This window comes from Rissa tridactyla, chromosome 7 (genome assembly GCF_028500815.1).
Source record: "Rissa tridactyla isolate bRisTri1 chromosome 7, bRisTri1.patW.cur.20221130, whole genome shotgun sequence".
Lineage (NCBI taxonomy): Eukaryota > Metazoa > Chordata > Aves > Charadriiformes > Laridae > Rissa > Rissa tridactyla.
The window spans coordinates 16,810,623-16,836,692 of NC_071472.1; the positions used below are offsets into that span (position 1 = coordinate 16,810,623).

The 26,070-nt window shown below is 48.8% G+C and overlaps 1 protein-coding gene across 1 annotated transcript in view; it reads right to left on the bottom strand.

The window, feature by feature from the left end:
• The window catches only part of MARCHF4 (membrane associated ring-CH-type finger 4), a 105,551-nt gene extending 79,811 nt beyond the window's left edge, over positions 1 to 25,740 (bottom strand). The window contains exon 1 of the mRNA XM_054209242.1: positions 25,258 to 25,740. Within this exon, the coding sequence (XP_054065217.1) occupies positions 25,258 to 25,740 (483 nt within the window). The remainder of the gene's footprint in view (positions 1 to 25,257) is intronic.
• Between the last annotated feature and the right edge of the window lie 330 nt (positions 25,741 to 26,070).

The following is a 26,070-nucleotide window of genomic DNA, read 5'->3' on the forward strand; positions in this document are numbered from 1 at the left end:
CCCAGCTCCAGGCTGCGTCCACCCCACAGCCCCTGTGGGTGAGGGTCACCTGAGCTCTGCGTTTTCTCACTCGGGCCATTTCTAACTTGTTTCCCCAGCCAGCAGCTGCTGCAGTATCCCCGCAGTCCTCTCCTCGATTAAAAGCTACCAGCCTTGGAAAGGGGCCAGGTGGAGAGGTGTCTGGAGGCCGCGAAGCAGAGGACAATAACTACATTTAGTGTTTGGCTCTGCAGAGGGTGTCCCTCACCTTGGCACTAAGGCTGGGGGTCCGTCTGTGCACGCTGAGCTGGAGCGGCAAGGATACATCCCATCACGTGGCATTTCCAGGGATGGCTGTGCCAGCCCTGAGGTCAGGGAGCCACGGTGAGCCCAGGGATGGCTCTGCCACCAGCAGCTCCCCGTGGCTGGCTCGGCTGCTCCATACGAGGTTTTCACCTCATCTGCAAGGGACTTGGTGGCTTTGGGGAGGCAGCACAGGATGAATGGTAGAAAATGTATTTAATAAAAATGTGGAGCTGTTTTTCATGTGATTTCATCCAAGGCTAGCCAGGTGCCATGTGATCTTTAATACGTTAAGCATCATCGTAGTACCTAACAGAGCTGGCTACTCTCATTTGTACCTCATATATGGGGGAAAAAAAGGCACGAGCAGTGCAAAGAGAGCAGCTGGAAACTGCAGGGAAGTGGGATGTGCCAGGGATACTGTCTCCAGTAACCAAATCCGCCCTATAAAGTAACTCCAGAAGCTGGCAAATGCCCCTTTACTCTGACAAGGGGATCTCCATGTAGCTACTGGCATTTTGCGGGCCAAGCCAGTGAGGACATGGGGTGGCAGAGAACAGGCAGGACCAGGGCTAGGGCAGCCTGTGCTGGGGACGGAGAGCAGGGCAAGGGGGTGGCAGAGCTGCCTCTCAGGGTGTCCTGTTCCTCCCTGCTTCGGGTCCCCACTCAAAGCCACACCAACCCACCACCCAGGGCGCCCAGAGAAGCGATGCTCAGACATCACCCATGGGCTGCAGAGGGAGAGCCCTGGCCAGGCAGCAAGGAAGGAAAGGGGGAAATAATCTTCGATGGGGAAAAAAACCTAAAAATCACTTTGGGCCACAGCAGAGATGGCTACACCACAAGTGAAAATCACAGGTGTTTTCTTCCACCCCATGAATACGTTTAGAGCTCACCAGGAGCGGGGGTGATCGGTTTCCCTGCACCCAGCACTCCCTTGTGGGGGGCTTAAGGGGGGAGACCAGTTTGCCACAGAGCCTGGGACTGGGAGCCAGCACTGCCCTAACACCAAAATCCAGTTCCTTTCCATCTTCTGCAAGACTCTTCCAGCCAGCTCCAAAGCTCCCCAAATCACGGAATCACAGAATGACAGGGGTTGGAAGGGACCTCTGGAGATCACCTAGTCCAACCCCTCTGCCAGGTCAGGGTCACCTAGAGCAGGCTGTACAGGAATGCGTCCAGGTGCAGGGTTTTGAATGTCTCCAGAGACGGAGACTCCACCACCTCTCTGGGCAGCCTGTTCCAGTGCTCTGCCACCCTCAAAGTAAAGAAGCTCCTCCTCATGTTGAGAAGGATTGAAATTCAGCACATTTCCCAGCAACGCCACCGTCCTCCGGGCTGATGCCATGGAAAAATATTTCTGGACTACTGCTGCCAACAGCTCCCCAGGGGACTGCAGCAGGAAAACCCTACAGGTCACTTGAGCTTATGATATTCAGGCTACATTTTACAAACGTGCTCTCTCGGGTCGAGCTCAGCAAGAGTGACGGAGCTGCGTGGCTGGCGTGCAGGGGTTGCTGCACCTCTCCCTTCTCCCACATTAGTGCAACATGGCTGGTGTGCCCGACGCTGCGAGATCAAGTCGCTATCTATTATTGTTATTATCTTTATTAATCAATAATAATATCCTTATTTCCTCTTGTGGGGCTTCCCAGCACATCCTCTCTTGTTTATCCTCTGTCTTATTTACGTCCCCAGCTTGCAATTAGAGCTGGGTGAGCGGCTGCCGGCACTGACCCGGCTGCCGAAAGCCAGCCACGCTCTGGCAGACAAGTCCCTTTCAGGGCAGGGACAATTCGACCGCCTTCAATTACCCTGCCCGTGAGGAGGGAGCCTCGCGGAGACGGGGCCAGAGCCGTGAGCTCCTCTAGGCAGGTCTGCCTGAGCTGAAAGGGCTGTAAGTACCTAATGTCCCTCCAGGGAGACAGAGAGACATCTGCTGCAGCTGTAAAAATATATAAAATGAGGCAAGGTTAATAGTGGCTGTCTTGGGCATGGGCACGGGCACGCGTGTCTCCTCTTATCACTCTGTCTGAGGGCTGGGCAACTGTCGATGCCTTTACCTTGACGGTCTCCCTGGGGAGAAGGGACAGCACGGTGTCCCCTGCGTCCAGGCGGGAGCTGGTGTGTGGGCAGAGACTCGCTGCAGGACAGACGGGAGGTCTCCGGCAGAGCAGGGATTTACAGCACGGGCTTCCAAGTGGCAGGCAAGGGGTTTCATCTCGGCACCATCCTTCCTTCCTTTAACCAGCCCCTATGCCCCTCCCTGCCTTCGCATTCATCCTCTTTCTAACGAAACCTGTTGGTCCCACCCTGCCTGGCAGCCCCCCTTCCAAAACCACGGCAAATTCCCGAGCTAAGCCGTGTTTGAGCAGCAAGAAGCCACCTCGCCAGGAGAGAGCTCTTGCTCTGGGAGAGAATAAAACTCGTTCTGCCTAATTGCTCCTGGCAGCATGCTCTGCCGTAAGGAAGGTGGGACCACGGTGGCAGGGGAAGGCAGGGCTGCTCCTTTGCAGTGAGCCTCCAAATCCACCCTTTTGTGCTAAAAAGCACAATGCAAGGCCAGGCTCCCTCCTCCGAGTCACTCAGGCTGCGGAGCGCCAGCATCCGCCCTGCACACACACCCAGCCCCGAGCGCCGGGCGGAGGCTTGTCTCGTTGTATTATTAATTTTATGAAAAGCTTAAAATACATCATGAGTGAGAATTTACATCGTGGAAAGGCATTGGTTTTTTTGTTTCATGCGCCCAGCGGGCTTTGCAATAGTTAATTTTGCATCCCAGCTCCCAGGAGGGAGGGAGGGAGGGAGGGATGGAGGGAGGTGTTACTATTTGCGGTTTGCAAATAGGGTGGCGAGGTGGATGGTTGAGAAATGAAGTCTGCGGCCTGATGGTGCTTCTCGAAAGCATTAACACACTTTCTTCCTTCTCACCCACCGGCACAGTGACATTTCATGCTCCTGCTTGGGTCTGGCTCTCTGGAGACCTCGTAGCCGTTCCCTAATGCTTCTCCTTTCGCAGCAGCTTGAGTAAGAGTTGAAGCCTATGCCACAATCAGGAAAATGGCTCCTCCGAAAACCTGCAATTTGGTACCACCCCCCCCCCACGGCTGGCAAAGCTGCCCCTGTCCAGGGCCACAACAGGCCTGGTTGTGGCATCTGACCCAAACTCAGATAGTGTAGGAGAACAGGAGGGAAATTTTAAAAGAGCAAATTAATAGCTATTTAAAGGAATATGAACCATTTCACACTTTTGGAGGCTGAAGGCCTGGCTTTGGTTAAACAAAGGGCTTTGTGGACACAAAACCAAATGGGTCTCAAGTAGCCTGGACCTGCATGCAGGCTAGAAATCAGTCGAGATTTCCCAGCCATCTGCAGTGCAGGGACGCTCAGGGTCTGTCCCCAGTGCAGGGACGCTCAGGGTCTGCCCCCAGCAGAAGCAGGTGGGGAAGGAACTCTCTGTCTGCTGGTGCTGGGTATGCTCAGGAGATACAGGGGTTGCCCGTGACGGCTGGACACAGCTGGGTGAGCCCATGCTGCCTTTCCAGAGCCGTCCTCTTCGCCCGGCTCCTCCGCTGGGGCAGGCTGCATTTTGGCATCGCTCATTCCCTTGGCAAAACAGGACCAGATTTAAAACCCTTCACCTGCTCCCTTTTGAGGGAGAAAATAAGCAGCATTTCAAAACGTGCTTCAGGTGACCACACTCAAGCCTTTTAGTAGCTGAACCTCACAGACAGAAACCAGCATCTACAGGCAAGCAGGGAAGGTATTTTCCCTTGAAAGAAGGTGCTGCAGGAAGGCAGGGATATATCACTTTTTTATTTTTGGTGAACATCACGAATGAACTCCATTAAGCAGTGACTGAGCAGACGGCACTGAAAACAAACACCAAATTAAGCACACCCACTCTACGGGGAGAGGTTTTGCCTTCCTTCTCCTCCCACGCTCCTGCCAGGGAGGAAGGTGAAGATGAAGGGAGGGCACCTGGAAGGACCATTTCTGGAGGCTGGGCTGGGAAAGCTGCTGGGAGAGGGGGGGAAAGTGCAGGTGACGGGGATGTGCCAGAGGGGAAAGAGCCTTGTGTGAGGACAGTCACAAGTGTGATGAGTTGGCAGTACTGTGCTTGGAAGGGGTCTGGGAAATGGAGGTGTAAGAGGGGTGGTTCCAAGCGTGGCTCTGAGGTGACAGTAACTGTGGATGAAGGACTGGGATGCCCTGGCAAGATGGACTGGGGAATATAGTGAGGGTAAAGGGTTTGATGAACTGGGGAGCAGGGGTCTGATGTCACACTGGAGGGACCTGAGATAACCTGCAGTAAACCAGGTTGGTCAAAGAAGTGATTTCTCATTCCTGGCTGCTTTTCCTTCCTTGCTCCCTGATGGACAAAGGGCAGCAGCAGTGCTGGGATGGGCATGGGTGCGCAGTATGTCCGGGCGCTTCAGGGTCCCATAAGTGAGACAGGCTTGGAGGAAATTATTTCTGTCTCCACTGTGAGGGAGGGCATTGGGAGAGAGAGGCACCAAGCCCCGTGTCATGCTCACCAGAGGGTGGTCTCACCATAGCAGCTAAGAGGACCTCAGAGTGTGTCTCTGTCACCGCTCCCACTCTGCTGCTGTCCCCGACAGAAGGGACCTTCTCTCCAGGTCTGAGGGAGGGAGGAGGGAAAAAGCAGGAGAGCCATGCTCGGAAACAAGGAGAAAAGTGAGCAGAGGGGAGTCAGCTGGGGGCCACAGGGTGGAGAGAAGCAGGATGATATGGGAGATTAGGGGTTATGCAGGGATAGGGTAGGGGCCACATTAGAGGTCCAGGTCAGACAGGCAGTGGTCATGCAGTGAATCTATCCAGCCCTTTCCAGCTCCATTTTTCACTGGTTCTACATTAATTTGATCTTAAAAGTCCAGCAGGTTAAGGATGGTAGTAGCAACCCCTCCGACATGAGAGGGACGCCGGGTGCAGGCTCCTCCTGCGCACTGGTGATGCACTGACTGCTGCCACCAGTTCCAGAGGCCGTAGCTTTGCTGTGCTCATTAAGGCAGGCTCTCATGCTGGGCCAGCTCAGGCGTTTAAAGGTCAATAAGACAGAAGTGGGGACACCACTGAGACGGCTGCGGGCACATTCGCGTCTGAAGGCAGGCAAGTGGGTGGGCAGCACATCGCTGCGTGTGTAAAAATCTTCTCCCCCCCGCCAACACCCTTCTCCAGAACAAGAATTCTAAATCCTATGAGTAGTGACATTGCATCCACTTCTCAGTCCCCTCAACCCTGTGGTTTTTGTAGGGTCACAGAATTTAAGTTGGGAAATTAAGAATTTAAGTTCTTTAGTCCAACCTCCTGCTTACACCAGGGCTAGCTTCAAGGTTGCTCAGGGCTTCATTTAGCTGAACCTTGAAGATTTCCAAGGGCTGAGATCCTACCACATCTCTGTCTCAGGGCTGCGCCGCTCTCACCGTGAAAGTTTGTTTCTGTATATCCAACAAGCATTTCCCTTGCTGCAACTTGTGCCATTGCCTCTTGTCCTTTGCTGTGCCCCTCTGGCTCTGTGTTCTCTATAATACGACTTTAGGTAGCAGAAGGCATCGGATTTCCCCTTCCATCTTCTCATTGACAGGCTGAACAAGTCCGACTCCCTCCATCTCTCCTCATCCCTCATGGGCTCCTGCCCCTTAACCATTTTAGCAGGCCCCACTGGAGTGGCTCTGGATTGTCAATCTCTCTTTTGTACCAGGGGATCTTTGGGCACTAAGAAGGGAATCTCTGAAATTACAGCCTTCAACCACCTCATACAGCCCTAGGATAGCCCTTCTTCCCAGTTTGGCCAGAAGATCCCTGATCTGGGAAGAACTTCAGCGTCACCTGGGAAAAACTGCGAAGTATATGAGAACGAAAATGGCATAGCTCCATGCCTAACAGTGTCACTGGTTTTCTTTTCCTTTTACAGAGGTAGAATGGGACTCCCTCCTGGGACAGACAGACAGATGTCAGCCCAGGCAGGGAGCTTGTTTTCTTGAAGAGCTGAGCCCTAAGTATGCTTTATCTCATTGGGCTGAATTTAGAATAATCCCCTTGGAATTGCTGTGGTATATCTTCAAATGCCTTATCCTTCATTGTTGCTGGAAGGGAGCTGCTTAATTCTTGGTATTGGGATGCAATTCCATGTACAGTTTATGCCTAAGTCTGTGCTGCTGTCTCCCCCTTCCCCTTGCCCTCTCGGGTGTGCTGCCCTGCCCCTCTGGCAGTGCTGTGCTGGTGACCGGGTGGTCAGGTCAGGGAACCGATCCAACTGAAAGCTAATCAAAATTTTTAAAAAGTTGATTCTTGTGGATCAAGTCCCTGGCTGCATGGTCGCTGGTGCTCAGAAAGGGTAGAAATGCAGAGCTGAGGCTGCTGCTCACCACAGCTGCATGGGCTTAGGTTGGTTCAGCTTGCTCATGAACACACGCCACCAAGAGACCGGGAAGTCATCCTTACGCTGGGGGAAGGTCTGTAGATTAGACTTTGCCTTCCTTCACCGTTTTCTCCTCTTGGGAATGTCCCTGCTGCTCCTGGCTCAACTGCTGAGCAGAGAGACACTGTGTAGGGAGGACAGACAGGTTCTGAACTGACTTTAGCCTGACTTTGCTCACCATGGACGTCTTGCCTTCCAGCATTGCATGTCTTGTCCCACGCAGCCTTTCCTCAGAGCAATTAATTTGTGCCAGCCCAGCCCCGCCATCCCCACTCCTCATCCAGCCCAGCCCTGTCACCTCTCCAAAGCCCCCAGCAAGGTGTCAGTCTTCATTAGCAGAGGAGTGTGGGGGTTTTGCTGATATAATTTCCCAAGTAGTCTGGCTGAATACACAGTCCTTGCAGAGCAAAGGCACTCCAGGACTTCCCTCAGTGTCCCTTGGTGGCCTCATGCTGGCATCCCCTACCTCAGCTGGGGTAAGGGCTCCCTGAGGTCTGTCCTCCTGAGGGTTTTTTCTCTCGGGACTGATGCACTGAAATATCGATCTCCACCCTATGATCTGGTCCAGCTCCCTCTCTAGAGGGGATCTCTGACCTTTCAAGGAGATCTAACTCTTCTTTATTATAAATATTCAAATATTTCAGTGTCAGAGGGAGATGCATCCCTCTTAATCCTTCCCAACAGTATTAACTAGACAAATCAGGAAGAAATTAATTAAGCAAAAGAAAAACCAGACTGAATACCTGGGAAAATGTCTTGCCGCTGAATCGCCTTATGATAATCTCTTAGGGACTTGGAGGAGGCTGTGCTACTCCTGGCATTTGAAAACAAGCGTGGAAAGGCAACAGAGAAAGCAATGAGAGCGATGCTCGGTGCTGGGAGGTATGAACTAGAAACAGAACAACAGGCCTTTGATATCTGTGACACTGCTGGAAGAAGGATAGATTCAGCCAGTTCAGATTTTGAAAAATCCCAATAATGTAAATTCCTTAAATACAAGCCAAGCCTACGAATAAGATAAATCCTTAGTCACTTTGCCAGTGATATCCTTCTAATCTCATCCCTCCTCAATGATGCTGCTCAGAGAGTAAAACACTTTGCATAAATGGGTTTGCTGCTCAGAGCAGTCACTCATGCCTCCCGCTCCGACCCCAGGATTAGAGAAGTCCCCTGGATTAAGGCTGTTACTATTTTGAGGCCAGGGGGAATCAGCTAAGCAAGGGCTCAAGAGAACTTTCACGCAATTGCGAGAGAGAGAGAGAGAGAGAAAGAGGAGAGGCACCACCATCTCAGGGAACAGCATGTCCCACACTGGCCTTGAACTGTACTTAAAGTGCTTTACAAACACAAATGACCCAACAACAGGGAATTATCAACATACCACGGGAAGGTAACAGTAACTGAAGGGCCAAGCCAACTTAAAAATAAATGACATTGAACTGACGGTGCCATTTCCAGAGATGCTGAGTGCCTTTCTCCCCTGCAGACATCTCTGGCTGCTGAGCGGGCCCAGCAGCTTGAAATTCAGAGCCCATGTCTGCCGAGCTGTCCTTCCCAAAACAGAGACTGGAAATGACCTGCGCAAGGTTAAAAAGTGAGCCGGGAACCAGAGACAGATCCCCTGAGCTCCGGTGCCCCAGAAGCGTGGTGGAGCCATTTACCCCCAAATGAGAAGAGCCTCAATACCACCAGCTCAGATTTCAGACAGACTTCAGGTCACTTTGTGGAGGTGAACAGATCATTCCGGATGCCAAAAAGAGGAAAACTAGGCCTATTCATCCAAATTACACCTAAGGCCACTAGAACCATTTGCCTTTTGTTTACTGTTCCCTCATAGCACAGGCACACAGGAGAACTCTTCTCAGTACTACTTAGGTAGCATATACTGTAATAAAGGATGTAATCCCTTAAAATACAAAAGCTTTCCTTATAATCCATGCGTGTGTAAACCTCGACAAATACTTCATACGCTTCTGTCACACCAGCATGAAATAGTTTTAACATCTCTGACAGGCACGTGAGTTTTCAGAAGCGCTTCTCACACGTTTACTACGTCAGTCCCCAAGAGTTGCTCCCTCTCACTGTTTCTCTGTGGAGACCCTCTTTGCCGATGCTCTCCCCTCCCCATGGGAGAGTTTCCAGCAGAAATTCCAGCTGGATACTGGAAAAGGGAAAATATTGGCTCCTGGGAAGGCAGAAGAGTTTTGCTGTTAGCAGCATCAGACTGGACTTAACAGTGTTTTGCTGGGAGAACCCTGTCCTCGTATAGGAGTAGCTTCTACCTACGTTTGCAGAGCAGCTTTTCTGGGCTTTGGTTAATTAAAACAGAGTATCTCCTGCACAGCTTTTGAACTCTATTTCTATGAGAGATATGCAGGGCTGTGGGCTGTCCGTCACATCCTGCATGTCCCCCGTGCCAAGACTGTAGTTTTCTATTTGACTGTAAATCATCCATTTTAATTACATGTAAGACAATTATTACTGGTTTTTAGTGAATCATTTTTCTCTCAGTAATTAGTAGTTGTCAGTTCAACTCAGCCCAGTGCTGGTGTAACCCAGTGACTTCAAGGCTGTGTTTAAAATATCTTTTCTCCCACACAGCAGCTCATCACAAACAATATCACTTTTCCTGCTTTGTCCACTGGAGCTGTGTCGCACCGTGATTATCTCGAAAACTCCCAGCCAGGCCAGCGACGAGGAACGCTTGCTGTCTGAGCACAGAAGGGCCTGCCCGACGGGAGAAGAACTTGGCCAAGAAAAGGCAGCTCACCTCCTTGACCCTATTTCATTGCTATATGCTTCAAATCCTGGCTGTGTCTGTCTCGCTATAAAAACATCTGACTGTCTCTAACACTTATTTTTGCTCGCCGCTTCAGCGTGGCCTTACTTGGCAACTTCTCCCATCTGTTTACTACTCTTCAATGCTGTGCGTGCATTTCCGAATCGCTGTTAACTTATAATAATGCGGATATTCTGCATTTCCAGAGCACCCAGCTTTGAAATGTTTTAGGTGTTTCATATGAGCAAGGATCCCTTACAGCTTTCCTAGGAGGAAGTGAAGATTCCTAGTCCTGCTTTATGGCAGCACGAAAGGGCCCTACGTATCACTACAGGTGAATCCAGGTCCAGAGGGGCTATATCTAGATGTAGCAGCTATATGTGCACTGTGTATCTGTGTTCCCGTATAATCAATGGAGGTCTAGTCAATGCTGACAGCGGAGCCCCGGGAGTGAGTCAGCTGAGCAAATGTAGGTGTCTAGCTCTCCAGCTCCACTGACTGTATTGACTAGGGGCGCGATTACCTACCTTGAGATGTTTTCCGCTAAGAAATCATTGTGTGGGCATGAGTCAAGCTCCTGATTTTTCACTGCCTAGACACCCAGTCCACATGCAGACACCTACGTTGCAACACTCGCATTGAGGTGTCTGCAGTCTGGAGCTGCGTCCCGCCTCAGTGATGTGCCCAGGATCACGGCTTGTTTACAAAGCTCGGAGAAGAAGCCGAGATCCTTGGGTTGCTGTTCATCCCCCTTCATCCACTTGAACTGGAAGAGGAACCTCCTCTAGGCAAGCTCTCGCCATGGGGGGAACTACTCTAAATACGTCCTCTTAGAGCTAGCAAGCAACCCTCCACCTGGGTTGGGACCTGTTTGTTATCCAGTGATTGAGCTGCCACCTTCACCCTAAAACCTGATCTCTAGGATAACTGTCATCTGAGAGGACTACATTTGCTGCTCAACTCCCCACACCCTTCAGCCTACCTTTTTTTCTCTAGCAGAGGGGCAAACCCTGGCTCCTCAGAAAGCAAAGAGGCCCCTCTCCGGGCACTCATGGGGGCAGACCATGTGGTTTTCCTCCATATCATGGTGTGCTGTTTGTTTAAGAGATCTTCTCACATAGGTTAAATACTGCCCTGACCGGGAAGTTTTCTTTACACCTTGTATTGTCCAGCAAGGGCTCACTACTGTTTCACAGTCACAGCTCTGACATCTGTGTCAGAAAGTGTTCAAGCTAACAAGCCTAAGTTCTTAACCACCATCATGTCTTGGATCTTTCTAGGTTGGCCTGCTTTCATGATCTAGTGAACCTCACGGCTGACCAGTCAGATGGAAAGATCTTTTTCAGTGGGTGGACACAGAGCATTGGTATGGGGATTGACAAAACAAAAGGCACACAGGCCTGACCTGTGGGCCACCATGATTCAGCCCAGTCGTGATGCACTGCAAATCACCACGCTGCACTGGACATGCCATGCACATACTACCGGGAGAGACAGACAAAGTGCTGATCTATGAGTAATGGACCAGTAACAGCCAAGAGCCGTCACCTTCCAAAGGACCGCTTTCTGCACAGGGACGTCCCTGGCTGGGGCAGCTCTTGGTTGGTGTGTTGTGTCTCCAACCCTGCAGCGAGCTCAGCAGAGACCTCCAGGGAAGTGCCTTGCTGCAGCCTGAAACTGCCACAGCTGCTCAACAGTCCAGATGTGCATCGTGGCACCAAGCTGCCTTCAGCGGGAAACGTTGACCCACAAGTGACCACTTAATCTCCTCCTCTATCCAATTTGGCTCAGCCATGTGGCATCTGCCTTCCACCGCACAGCCGCAAATACGCGTACAGCAAATCCCTGCCTAACAGCGAGTGCTGGGATTGGCGCACGCTGCGGCACTGCACGGTGGCTGGCTGCTGCTTGGAAATCACATCGATCCTTGAAAGACAGAGGGGTCAGGGAGCGTGTTAGTGGGAGCCCAGGTCCCTGACCTCCATGGTCCTCTGACCATCTCATGAAAGCCCTGCAGTCCAGGAGTGGTGCAATGCACTGAAGATACCTACCTCCGATGCTGCTGTGCACATTTCAGGAGGGAAGAAAAACAGCTGAAGGCAATGTAGACACAGTGATTTAAAAGGAAACAGATTCAAGACAGACACTTGAGCGCAGCTGTGTCCCAGAAGTTATGCCATATGCATTTATAGGTAGATAGATACCCGGCAAAAACCTCTCCCTCCACCCTGACAGGATATAAACTGTGGGAAGGGTTATTATTCATCCTGTAGCCCACCAGTTACACCTGAAGCTGTATCAGAGAGCTACCAAACAGTGTCAACCAGGAGGACTCGTGGGCTTTGTCTCACTCTGGGAACCAAATGCCACAGGGCAGTCGGAGAAAGAGAACTCAAGGGGTGCACATTTGTCCCAGATGTGGTTAAGGCAGGCCGAATTGGTGGGATTCAGATGGTTTTCATGATCTCCATGTATTCCTACAGCCTCTTTTTGACTCATCAGCATCTCCAGCACATGAAGTGCCTTTAGGGGCATTTACTTAGGGGTAGAGACCTTGGCCAGTGCTGATGGCTGGTAAGTGTATGAAAATGCAAAACAGCTGTCACTGGAAGTGACTTTTGAACTCCAGGTTGTTTCATTTCCAGCTGAGCAAATTTTCTCTTATTTTACAGGATATGGAGAGAACATACTCTCTTGTGCCTAAGCACCACTCCTTGTCTCTGCAATACAACAGAACAAATGGCCTAATCAGGCCAAAATGCAGAGCATGCTGAAAAACTGGGAACATTCAGGATGTAGTTAGAGAAGGTGAAAACCTCCCCTGTAGCCTGGGGGGGGGCTGGTATTGCTGCTCTTATCACAGCGCTTAGGGGCAGGGGATTATCTGGTGAGAAAAGACAAAGAGTTACATTCCCCCGTTGGAGGGACATCACCAGGAGAGGGATGAAGTTATAAATCCTACGGAAGGAGATACTCAAGTGGGGAAATGCAGAACTGGGAGTGATGCAAAGAAGCAAAGAGCAGATGAATGTCATTGGGCTTTTCTGGTGGTGGTGGGATCACCTGCAGGAGCGAACGACTGAGGCTCCGTCAGGTGCAACACAACCTTGTGCTGATCAGAGAAGCAGAGCACGTGTTTTCCAGCTTCTTCTCTCCCAAGATCATCCCCCTGCACCTTCTGTTTCATCAGAGAAACCTGATCTCAGCGGTCTCCTCACATCCATTACAAGGAAAAATAACTGGATCCAACCCAAACGGAAAACAGAGCTGTGCTATGGTAGCAAACCTCCTGCCAGCTTCAGAGGAGATTGCAACATTTGCCCCGCATGTTTCTGATCCTCCTAAACACACACAGAGCAGCTCGGTTACACGCACACATGCATTTGTATGCCTTGCGTTTGCAAATAATATCTGATGTGGAGCCTCTCGGACTGCTCTGCCACAATCCATAAGCCCGTAGCTGTCTCTGCATCCCTCTTCGCTTGCCACAACAATAACAACTTCTGAAGAGTCCCAGCAGCTTATTTCGCTTTCCTACTGACAGATCCACTTTAGCTGCCTCAGATCAAAGTTCCTCCTCTCTTTACATTGCACAGAATTATTTCTGATATTCTCCCCACCATGCATTCTCACTTAACTGGTCTACAGTGGCCCGCCACAATCACCTGGCTCTCCACTCCAGTTGGGTTTGCTATAGCGATCAAGTGACACGTAGCACTCTGCAGATTTGGGAAAGAGGTGCTGCCATCAGCCAACTGCAAAAGATGCTGGTTCAGGCTTTCAGGCCACCCTAGGCAGCCCTACATCAACCCTCTCCATGCCCACGCTGCCTGAAGGGCAAATGCCATCATCTGGCTGGGTGTGACCGTCCTGTTGTGAAGTGCCCTTGGAAAAGGCCGCCTGAAGTAACAGATCCTGGACTGTGATCAGTGAAGAAGACTCCAAAACTTTTAATATGTGGTTCCTCGGTTTTCCTAAGTGTGTAATTTCCTGAAATACTTAGTATTGCATTCAAACTTGCTAGGCTCAGCCTCTGCTGGCAGACGGATCTTTTTCTTGCCTTTTTTAAAAGAGAACGGAGAACAAAACCAAAATCAAAACCAGAAGCTCTCAGAGCAATGGAGCCAAACAAAGTATAGGTTTCCCCAATTTGTACCTGGGAGTAAGGTGGCTTCTTTGATGTCTAATAGGGGTGGACCTCTGATGACAGTTCTCCTCCGTGGCATCACAAACCCAATGTGGGGGTTATGCCCCACTTGGCCACATATTTTCATGCAGCTCATAAAAGCTTAAGAATTCTGCAGCCTTCATTTATCAAAGGTGGTTGAATTTGGCAAAGAAGTTCAAATGTCGTTGAGTGTATCTCATGGACTTACAAACAGAACTTACATGGACAAGTACTGTTGCCTAGGAAAGCAAGCTAGAAAGACAGAAAATAATATTTTTCATTTTTATTAAAATATATCTTGGGACAGGTTTTGAATGGCTTTCCAGACAAATTAATTGAAGGCAGAAAGCAAAAATAGCCTGTAGAAAGGAGAATGACTGTGAGCTTCCAGAAAGCAGCAATTGTAACAGAATGCTTTTGTTTGTTATAGAGAGACTAATGGCTGTTTTTGTAGTCATTAGACAACATATAATAAATTTCTGCTATTTTGCATATTTTTAAAGATTCCTAATTTTTCAAAATCTGCTTTTGCAAAGTTGAAAACCTTAGTTACAGATCTCTCTTTGCTTATCCTTCTGTTCAATTTAAACAGAAACAGTTCTTGCTCAATCAAGATTTTCTACAGCCAGTATTTCTGTAAGACTCAGATTTGAAAGAGTATCACCTCTTGGAGGTTTTGTGATTATTGGATCAAGAAGTGTCTTGGCTCTGACAAACAGAAATATCTGAGCCTTTGCTATTATTAGCAATGTTTGTTCTCATTCTTCAATCTATGGCTGGGCGGCTGTTTTCCTTTGGTATTTATCTGACCACCATTACAAAAATCTCAGCCCTTGTCCAAATCCACCCTGGGCAGCTAGAGCAGACATTTAATCATATCTTTTGCACAGCTCCTCCTAAAATCACTGTAAAGGCTAAGGGGGGATCTTATTGCTGTCTTCAGCCACCTCATGGAGAGGTACAGCAAAGAGAGCCAGACTCTTCTCGAAGATGCATGGTTATAAGACAAGAGGCAACAGGCACAATTTGGAACACAAGGAATTATGATTAGAAATCAGAAAAAAAACATTTTCACCACGAGATAGGCCAAATATTGGACCAGGGGTCCAGGGAGGTTAGTCAAATAACCATCCTTGGAGATATCCAGTTCTCAGCTGGATAACGCCCAGAGCAACCCGATCTAGTCGGATCTCCTTGAGTATGGGGTTGGAGAAGATGACCTCCAGAGGTCTCCGCATCCTAAATCATTCTGGGGTTGTGTGATTTTGTTTGACCTGAGCTATAACACTCAGAATTGTCACCTTCACCTGACATTTGCACCACACGCCTGAGCACACCTCCAAAGAGATGAAACACCAAGAAAAAGGTGAGAGAAGAAATTTCTTGAATAGCTGCAGGATGAGAAGGCCAGGGGCTCTCCTGCAGATTTTCGCATGTCTGCAAGAAGGGCAAGAAATAATCCATAAGGACTGGGAAAGAGAAAAACGATGGCAGCTGGGCCAGGTCATGGCAGCTTAGCGCACTGGATGTTACGTAGGAGTCCTCACTGCAGGCTATGGGGGCTGTAGAAATGTTTCTCTTAGAAAAGATGTAGCCATCCTGTCTATGAAGAAAGTTTTCCAAATGTGGGTTAAATGTAGGTGACAGCACTTCTGTACTCATATGTCAGAGGAGGCTATGAACTGGTTTTTCCTAACTAGCTGAATCCCATGTGTGTTTTACCAGGCTGAAAGTTTCTTGCTTTTAATCTGATGGGGAATAAAGCTGTCTTCAAACACAGAACTTTCTCCATGAGGGAAATCTTCGCCAGCCAGCCCAAGGGTTTTTGAAGCTGGTTTTTAAGGATGTGCACAGTACACAGTCTTTTCTGTGACAGAAAAGACAAAAGTTCATATGCAAAGACAGTTTCAGTTCTCGGTTTCCCCAGATTTTCTCCTTGGGCACTGCAACAATCACCCATTGTTGGAGATTTTAAAATCAAGATGGGATGTTTCTTCTCCAGTCCTTGCACATGTATTAACCTTCAAGCAGGAATTTCATTGGGGGAACTTATTTACCTGCTATCAGAGACAGGTTCAGACTAGACTAGCCCACTAACCCCCTCTAGCCCTAAACCTTGTAAGAATTCACCTCTCTTCAACGTTAAGGAAACGTTGGGTTTTTATGTCCTAAAATGTGAACTCTTTAGGGCAAGAAAAGCCTTTGCTTCACTTCTTGGTGCAATGCTTGACATACTGACATCATCTAAAGGTTACTACAGTATTAAAATAAAGAATGGTCTAGAGGCCAGAAGCACCCATAACTTTACTTCTGCCTCTCATGCAAACCTTCTCTTTAATTACTTAACTGCTCTTTCTCTCTGATATAGTATTTTATTATTACCTACTTTTCTTGAATGCTCATCTGATCCGTCTTAATGTTCTCTTAATATCACTTGGAATGGAATAATAATCTGCTTGTGCTTCTCCAGCACCTTTAACCCTGACAGGTCCTAGTGTGCTTAACAAGGAGAAAGGGAAAGTGCAGGACATCAGACAGACCTGACACAACTAAAAGTGCTGGGGTGTTTGGAGGGGCAGGTTTAGCCCATGGCCCTGTACTTGCAGAAAGTGGAAACCATCCTCTGAGCTTCAGTTCAGCACCTGCGTGAAATTGCCAGGGCAGGTGCTGATGTGAGGTGGGTGAAGTGGCAGCTGGATTCCTGCGTGCCAGTGCTGTATGTTATGTCTTCATCAGATCCATCCACAGGGCTTTCTTGACTCTCCCAAAGCCTGGGAATTGGAGTAAAAAAACTATACAGGATCTACCTGGGTAAGGACAGGGAACACTGATGGGAGGGGAGATGACGTGGAAGTTCTCAGGGAAACCACTTCTTCCATCAGAATACCAGTTAAAGAAGTGATCTTCACACCTTGGTTTTGACTCAACTGAAGCAGGGCAATGCCCGTGCTGGGAAGGTGGAGAAGAAGGGATCACAGAAATGAAGGCAAGAAATGAGGAGCTGAGCAAGTGTCTGTGCAACCTGAAAGAAAGCAAACGAAGATCTGGACACAACGCAAACACACAGCTGGGAAGTGAGAGGAAAGAAGCTCAAGCTGAGGGTAGGGTTAGTGCCCCGAATGACAGTGCTAGCACAAGAGGAAGGCAGAAAAAAGACAGGCATGGAGGAAAATGCGGGATACAAGGAAACTGAGCTGATGCCAGACCATTCAATAACACCTGTGCGGAGACAGAAAGAGATCTGGGGTTGGGCTGAAGCAAACCAAGCCTGCAGAGCCAGCCTTAAGGGCTTACATAATGGGGCAAGTGGACCAACTGGAGATAGATGGGAAGCACAAGGTGAAAGGAGCTTTGTGGAACCCCATTAGGGAATTGTGGAGGAAATGTGAGCCACCCCATCAATGATAAAGTGATTGGAGAAGCAGGAGAGAAGTGGGTGGTGGGGGCACCATTTCAGGAAGGACTGTCTGGAGGCCTGCATCTTTCAGGGAAGGTCACATTCAGCCTTGCTGAGAGTGTCTTTAGTTGTGGGTAGAGAGCAGACGCCTGAACTGAAGTGACGCGGATCCATTCTCTCCTCCTCCACACGGCTATAAGTGAGTAGCGACAAGACTGGCCCCAGCCTTAAGTCTCATCTCTGGCAGCCAAGGCATCCTTAAAGAAAAGCACAGCTGCTCCTCCAGCCTTTTCCTCCCAGCTCTCTTCAGGAGTCAAGGCAGAAGACCTCCAGTCATTAATGACATGAAAGATTCAGTAAAGTTAATGCTACTGCACTTGCAGGCCCACCTGGAAGGGGCTGCTACTGCCGAGAAGTGGACTGGGGAAAACCAGATGCAATTCAGTAGGGCCAAGTACAGCTCCTCCACCAAGGCAGTAGTGCCAACTCCACAGAGCCAGGATGGAGGAGGACTGGCCAGGAAGCCGTTCTGAAGGACATGGAGATTATATGGGAACATGAGTTGAGTAACAATCAATAATCTTCTGCTGTTCCATAACTAACTAACTAACTAAATAAATGAATGAAGAGGGCAAGCATCACCCTGGAATGGATGGCATCTGCTAGCTGTTAAACAGGATTCCAAACCTTTCTGCACTGCTCAGCACTGACAAGGACTCAGCTGGGGAGTTGTTTCCAACTTTAGACTGTGCATTTAAAGCAAAATATGGACCATTTGGTGAGAGTCCAGAAGATAACACCAAGGATGATTAGAGGTCTGGAAAACATGTCATAAAAGCAAAGGTAGAATTGGGATTGTTTGGCCTAGAGAAGAACAGGGAGTGTCACGGCTTCAGTTGTCACTTGAACTTGTAAACTCCTCAGAGGATGAATTTTCATTATATTTACATGCAACTACTGAATAATGCTTTTAATTACTGCTTGGAAAAAAAAGGAAATGGTAAAAATAATCTGCTGTCTGTGACTCCATGGCAAAAAGTATGGCTGGCAGTCCTATTTTCCAATCATAATGGAAGTTCCCTACAATGTTCTTCTACAGAGGAGTCAAAACTTTCTCAGGAATCCATTCAGGATTGAACTACCCTGTCCTCCATGGAGTTTACACAGTTTTCCCCCAAGCACAGCCTGGTTTCTCCAACAAACACAACGCACTAGATGTAGGAAAGAATAAAACACCGTGTAAAACATAGTTTTGTTTTCTCCCATTCTGTACCATCCCTTCCCTCACTCCCACCCAGGGAACCTGGTTAAACTCATGTGACTATTGCGAGTGATGCCACCAGTGTCCAAGCTGCAAATGGAGAGTGCTTGAGTAAGATGGTACGCAGGCCACAGGAGAACCTGTGCAGAGTACAGCCAGACAGGATGGGTGGGACCAAGGTGAGATGTGTCAATTGACTTTGGCCAAGAAGAAGAGAAGGAAGAGAAGGTGAGAGAAAAGCACCAAAGAGTGTAAAGAAGAAGAAATGACACAAAGAAGAAAAGATGTGTGAGGATTTCAGGATCTGGGCCCTGTCACTGGAACCAGTCTGCCCAACATTTTGCCTTATCTCATCACTTTTCAGAGAGGGGCAGCCCATTTATAACCTACATAGGTTTCCAGGTCTTGCTGGTTTTTTCCTCACCAGAAGAAAGTCATCACTCATCACTCTCCACTTCCAACAATGTAATCGGTTCTACTGTAACCAGTGATAAATCAGAATAAAAAGATAAAAGGTCTGTTGTGAAAACGTGGGGGAAGCTAAGAAAGTCTTCAGCATCAAGCAATTCATTTTAGGCAAGTAACCCTGATTAACAAAGGAAAAGGAGAAAGATAAAAAGTTAACAAGGTATTCTGTGAGTACTATTTGAGTCTGGTTTCCCATGGAAACCATATCATGTTGGGGGTTTTTTTGTGTCTAATGGGATACATGTTCCTGTTAAAGCTTTTGCTTCAGCTGAAGCTTTGTCCTGCATGGACTCTACAGTGTGTAGCACAGCCAATGCTATAATCTCTCCCACAACAGGACTTTTCTAGGTTTCTTCTTCTTCATCCAGCCAGTTTTCATGAAACTTGCAGGAATTTAATGCCCATCAGACCTCCACTCTCTGCCAAATCTGTCTGAAATCAGCCAATGGGTTTAGAGGAGGGCTGATGAGCCTAAACTCTAACAGCTAGCACCATCATATGGCTTCATTCCTCTAGCAATCAGCTAGTAAAAGGGATGGGATGGCCACAAATATGGACCAATAACAATTATAGTCTATCTTATTATCTTACTCTAGGCCTAGGAGTGATGAAAACCTGTGCAGCAGGCACATAGGACACACAGCATCACAGAGTTTCGGCACAACCATATTTCTGACTTCTGGACTGGGCCAACCTTGAATGGAAAAATACCAATGTGAGCAAAAGGCTGCCACAGAGGAGGCCCTCGCTGGGAATGAATTTTTGCTTGAAAGACAACCTGAATGCAATTCAGTTTTGTACGAACAGAGCCCTTCCAGGAGCAAGTGTTGCCTTTGTGGAAATAACAGTGACTCTACAGATGCAAACAATGGAGCTACATGCTTTTGCATTGCTTGTTCTGTCACTAACTGACATCAGCCACTGTTAATCATGGCCTGAAATGTATATTTAAGAAACAGTGACACAAACACAGACAAGTTCCTTCATGAAGCCTTTTATATGGGTAAAAGTAGAAGAAAAGAAAAACTGCTCCTCAGGCTAGCTAGTGGCACTGAAATAAATGGGTCAGGCATCAGAGTTTCAGAGGCACAAAAGGTGAAAACCCCGTCTCCTGGAGCAATTAAAAGTCAATGGGATTAGTGGCCTTCACTATTATTTATAGAAACCCTGCTGTGTGCACAACATTATTGAAATACAGGGGTCAAGTCCCTGCTACTGGATGCCTACCCTTTTGCTGTTGAAGTTAATGGGAACTTTGCCAATCAACTCTGTGGCAACAGAGTCTAAATCTAAAATAGATGACATCCTGGGCTCCATTCAGTTGATGGCTCAAGCAAAGCTTTTGCCAAAGCCAAAAATGTTCTGCCTGCACAGTATAGATTTGATGCTGGGATAGGCGAAACAGGAGAGTTAGCTATAGAGATGTTAAGATTCACAGATGGGAAGGCAGAGAGGTGGACTGAATGTCACAGGAAGCATCTTCCCTTCCTTTCTGTCATACATTACAACATACAGATTGAAATCTAAAGAACTGCATCCCAGCATCTCTGAGTCTTCAGTTTTAGCAGGACTGGCTGTTTTCCAGTAAATGATTCTCCTTCTAACACCAAGTAAATGAATCCTGTTGGAACACACCTATGAAAAGGACACGGATGGGAAGCCTGCACCGTGATTATGTGGTTCAACATGTTTGAAAACAGTGTCCTGATGGTCTAACTGGTTTGGGCAGATGCCACCGAACACCAGTGCCCCCCTTCCTGTGTTTCCCTGGCTTTGGAGATGCTTGTGATGCTGGCTGTGCAGTTGTTTCTTCTTCCACTCATTCATTATCACGCTCATGCCCTGAATTCTGCCACAGGCTACCTCTTTTCCTCTTTGTCTCACTCTAGAAAAGAGGTACCTGATTCTGCTCTATTTTACGACATTGTAAATCAGAAATAAAGCATCCCAGAGACTTCCTCCACTCCTCTGTGCTGCTGAGACACCAATCTGTAAAGTGGCGATATTTCCTGGCTTAGTTCATGCCATCTCTGCAGACACTACCAGGCAGGAAGCTAATGACGGCTTTTGGTATTTGTAACGGAATGGGGTTGAGATTCTGACTTGTTCTTTCAAGCAACGCATACTAATGACCAGCCACTCGATGGTACTAACCATTCACTGATCCTACATAAGGCGCCCAAGAATGGTACATTAATCTAGGCCAAGTAATTTAGGGCCACCTTAGCTCTAGAGAGGTCCTGAGCGTGGCAGGTGCCTACCTGCTGAAGACACTACGTTACCAGTGCATGAAATCCAGACACGCACCTGGAGTGGGAGATCTCACTGGCTGTGCACCAGGGGCTGGTGAGCTGTGCGGCTGCAGACCAGCCCCGGGGCTCTGCTCCTCTTCAGTGTTACCCTGATCTCTAGATTGGCTTCAGACCTGAAGCATGAATTTTACTCTCAGAAGTGTTATCGTTAATTGTGATGACTCTAGATATCCTTAATAGCCACATGGCTTTACAATCCTGTATTAAACTCACTCAAGTTCTTTGTCCTGCTAACACCCTGCAACAAGGAGCCCCACAGCCTAATGACATATCCCATGGAAATGCATGTCCTGATATCCATTATAGATTGTCTTCTCTTCCTATTTCCTTGAAGGTCTTCTTGTTCTCATATTAGTGAGTTGGTGTCCCTAAAGTCAGGAGGGGACTTTAGTGGGAAGAATAGTCTATTTTCAAACATTTCTATTGAATCCTGAGCTAAGTCCAAGCTAGCAGCCTGCAGGCAAAAGAGTCCACAGTCTTTTCTCTCTGATCCTCCTTAGCCAACCAGTCCTATCTGCACTGACTTTTCAAATCTCCATCTTTACGGTACTTTTCCCCAGAACAGAGAAATGCATACAGAAACTGACAGGTAAGAAAAGATGTACGCACGCTCTAACTGACAATCCAACAAGCAATCCTTGAGACGCACTGATTTCCAAATGATCTCAGTTTCATTTAAGAACGCTTTTCTATTTATTTTCCGCACAGCTAGCCCCAACTCTAAACCCCACCGTACTGCCAACTCCTTGTGACCTGGGCAAACAGTTTATCTACTGATGGGAAGGGACTTTTCAGCCATGTCTTTTCCTGCTACTCTCCACCACTTGCTTTCAACTTGGATCCATACCAAGTACTGTGAAACATTTGTGAGCAAGGAGCTCGTCTTAGTTTCTTTCTCTTGCAGAACATTGTCAGAGATCCAGGAAAGCGGACAAAATTCTGCAAACACTGAGCATTAATCAAAACAGAATAAAAATACTCCAGCATCTTGCTTTCTCCCCAGAGCTTTGCCGTTCAATCCAGGGTCTCGGAATTAGCTGACACAATGGTGCAGGACACTCACTCGGTGAAACCTTCGAAAATGCCGAGCAAGCCCCCGAAAGGCAATGCCATTACCAAGCTCAGAGTTCAGCCCATCAGCTTTCGTGATGTTGAGCCCTCGCTTTCAATAAAAGCAGTCGCCTCTTTCAACTGCCAGACCTGAGCAGAGCTTGCTCTTCATGCCCTCAAAACGGGAGCCCAGGTGCTCTGATCACCTGGCCATCAGGTCTGCTCTTTCTCGTCTGGTTTCTCCTGAGTAATGTGCAAGGATCAGAACAGTTTCACAACAATGAGCTTTACTCCTTCCTACGGTCCTCAGCACATTTCTAAATGAAAGAATCAGCTTACCTACAAGAGCCACAAACAAACATGAGGAGCTTAAGATATAAGCAATTCGGTAGCCTGAATTATCATGGGTGCTGGGCAATCATAAATTTAAAGTGAAAATCCCTACTGATTTTGTTTTGCATTAGATACTAAATAAAACCTACTTGCGAAGCCAGATTAGTAAGAAACCTTTTTGGGCTGTTGTATTTTTTTTTTTTTCAAATCAAAACAGGATTAAAACATCTTTTGGAGACTCGCTGTCATTTTATCTGGGTAAAGAAGCTTAGAGCGCCTAACAGTCAATTTGTAATGAAGGCTTTTGTTCTTGGTACTGTGATGCAGCCCTGAATTTGCCCACAGCTGCATCAGTTTCAGATGTTTTTGACAGGTAAATAAAACACTGTTTATATCTGTCATTGTTATTAATCTACACAGTAAAAAACTAGCAATTATATTTTGTTTCCAAATGGATAATTTTCACGATGATCTTGGCAGGAGTGGTAGAGAATAATGTGCATCTATGACTTTTATAGTTGTGAGGGTCCAAAACATGAATGGACTCAGCTGTCGAGTTAGAAAACGAATGAGAAATAAAGGCTAAACCAGTAATAACCACCATAATAAAAAAGAAAAAGGAATTCAGGATTTAGCCCTGTTGGAATTTTATTGATGTAAGGGCCAAATAAACCAAACTGCAGGTCTTGACATCAGCTGTACTGGTTCAGCTCTCAGTTATTCTGAACTCTACTTCTAGAAAGCCGTGTCAGGATCTGGCCATGCTCTAAACCCCCACGATTTGGGCCTCCATAATGAGTTGTGCTTCCCAGCTGCTGCAGGGCAAAGGGTTTCAGACACTTCTCAACACATGCTGGTGAAGAAAATATTATTTGCAGAATAAGGTACTGCTCAAGGACGAGTGGCAGAATCCAGCTGTAAGTGTCTTATTATACTGGTCAGAAACTGTGAGAAGCAAAAAAGAGAAATCCTGATGAAACTCTATTAGATGCCGGTCACGTCTGCTCAGCTTCTCACTCAGGTAGGCTGGCAGATGGTCAGCAAATAGTCTCACTTTTACAATGCAACCTACACAGGTTTTCAGTGTGAAAATTAGCATCCAATTATTTTCAAGCATTAGTGTTCTCCAAGGAAGCAAGTTACCTCTATTTTAATTCCGCTTAGGCTCTATTTGCTCAGACACGTAAGCCAATCTTGCAGGCGCTACGTCTCGTGTACACAGGCAGAATGGCAAGCCAGGGAAGAGTACTAGAAATGTGGAATAATGCAAATTCCCAGGCAGGGAGTTGCATGGCTTCCAACTTTTAGAAGAGACGGGGAGGAGACAGTCAAGTGAGGAAGGCATAAAGCATCTTCAAAAAAAGAACGATTTCCCCCACCCCCATCTAAAAGCCTATGGTGCAAACTGTGTCCAACAACTATCAGTCAGCTGCATAAACCATTAGAGAAAGCTATAGTCCATTGAGCACTGAACTGTGATCTATGGGACCCTTGGTATGACACATCCAGCAGGGCTGTGGAGAGTCGGATGAGTTGGTGGCAGGCCCTGCTTCTTCCAGAGAAGAACGGGAGCGTATTCCCCACCTTCCTGCCCCCATCACCTCCACCCTTGGACAGACACAAGGGAAGGCATGCTTGCTGCATTACAGACATGGGCACTATCCTTGGGACAAGCAGGATGGGTGCCAGAGCGTAGCCACTCTCATATGAGCAGTGGCTTTCCTTAGCAGAGTACATAGGTCCATGAAGGGGAAAGACGACACAGGGCAAAACCTGTTTCGCTCAAGATTTCAATATATCACCTTACGTGCCAGGATCTGTGCCTAAAATGGAAATGGGTATCAGCCAAGTCGAACCTCGCAACCCTTTCTTGTGCAAGGATCCCTTATTATCACAGGCAAGAGGACTATCCTGAGTAATAAAGGTTATCTGCATGTCTGGGCTTGATCCCACAAGCAGAGGTCTGCAGCCTTCCTTGCCGCCTGCAGCTGTGACACGTTAGGTACAAATGCTGCTGTGTGTATTACTGTAAGGAAGTTGCCAGCCTGAAAATACGTGAACTGCTTTTAATTGTCATTAAATAGGGAGAATAATGTCCCAGGATGGCACCTTATGTTCTAGTGAGGTTGCATTTGTTTCATTCTCCCGTGTCGTGGAGGGAAACTTCACTGGCCCAACCGCAGGTTGCACCAAGGATCATCTCAATGCTGCTGCTTCAGCAGGTACAATCGTAACCAGTGGTTTTGTTCCTCCAGCTAGTGCAACTGGGAGCAATGGGAAACCTGCAGAGCTCCTACTAGCCATCCCCTGGGAACCACTGATGAGGTGGGGCTGCCTCCTGCCACGTGTTTATACAGACTGAAGTTGTATTTTTAAAAGCAAACAGCACATTAAACACCTCCTTTGCATCCCTTCTGGGATCATCACAACCAGGTACCCATGAGGCGACAGAAAAGCCCCCCACGCCGAGATACTCTCTGCTCCATGAAGGACTCTGCGAGTCCCTGCCATGCCACAGCTGCACCGGGCAAGGCTGCTGGGCAGCAGAGAGGGACGGACCAAGCCCCCACCCCACATTTCCCTGGGAAACACTGACAAGGTGCAAAACCCTGGATCCCAGGGCCTGGGCAGAGCCCCTCTGGGTTTGGAGTCCTGTTCCGGGCAATGGGGGGCAGCAGGCCCCCAGTTCCTGCAGGCTGGAGCATCGCTCCCATCGGCCGGCGGTCGCCCCCCACCCCAGCGCCCAGCGCCCACGGCGGGCTCACCTGCTCGGGCCCCTGGAAGCAGATCCTGCAGAGCGGGGTGCGGATGCCGCTGTCGACGCTGCTGCCCAGCGAGTAGCGGTCCTCGGCCTTGCCCTTGCCGAAGTCATCCGAGGAGGTGCTGCTGGGCAGGGAGGCGGGCGGCTCCCCGGCGGGGCTGCCCCACTCCTCGGCTCCCGGGCTGCCCGCTCCGCCGCCCCCCGCCGCCGCCGCCGCCGCCCGCCAGCCGGGCCCTCGCCCCCCGGGCGGTGCGGCCCCCGCCGGGCCGCCCGCCGCCGCCGCCTCTGCGCCGCCGGGCATGGGGAGAGGCGGCGGCGGGGAGGGCGGCGGCGGAGCGGGGGGTCTCCGCAGCAGGAAGACCTTCAGGTCATTGAAGAGCATGCGGCAGCGGCACTTGAGGAGGCCTTGGTTTCGCAACATCTGTCTCGGACGGAGGAGCCCGCAGCAGCAGTAGCAGAAAATGACCGCGCCGGGTGGTATTAACATGTGCCTTTCCTTGGCAGGCGGGGACGGGGTGGGAAAGAAAAGGGCAGGAGCCGGGCGCCCCGCGGCCGGGGGCGGGGGGGGCTCCGCTGCGGCCTCAGTGCCTGGAGGGGGGGGGCGGTGTGGGGGGGTGGCTGCGCTGGCCGGCGGGGAAAGGACAAAAGCAGAGCCGGAGGGCGAGGGGGTGAAATCTCCGGCAGCCCGCTGAAATCCGCCGAGGTTGACAATTAAAAAAAAAAAAAAAAAAGAAAAGGCAAAAAAAAACCCCACAAAAAAACCACCCCGACTCTGCGCTTCTGGGGGAATCTCACCGCCCTCCCCCCCCTCTCCACA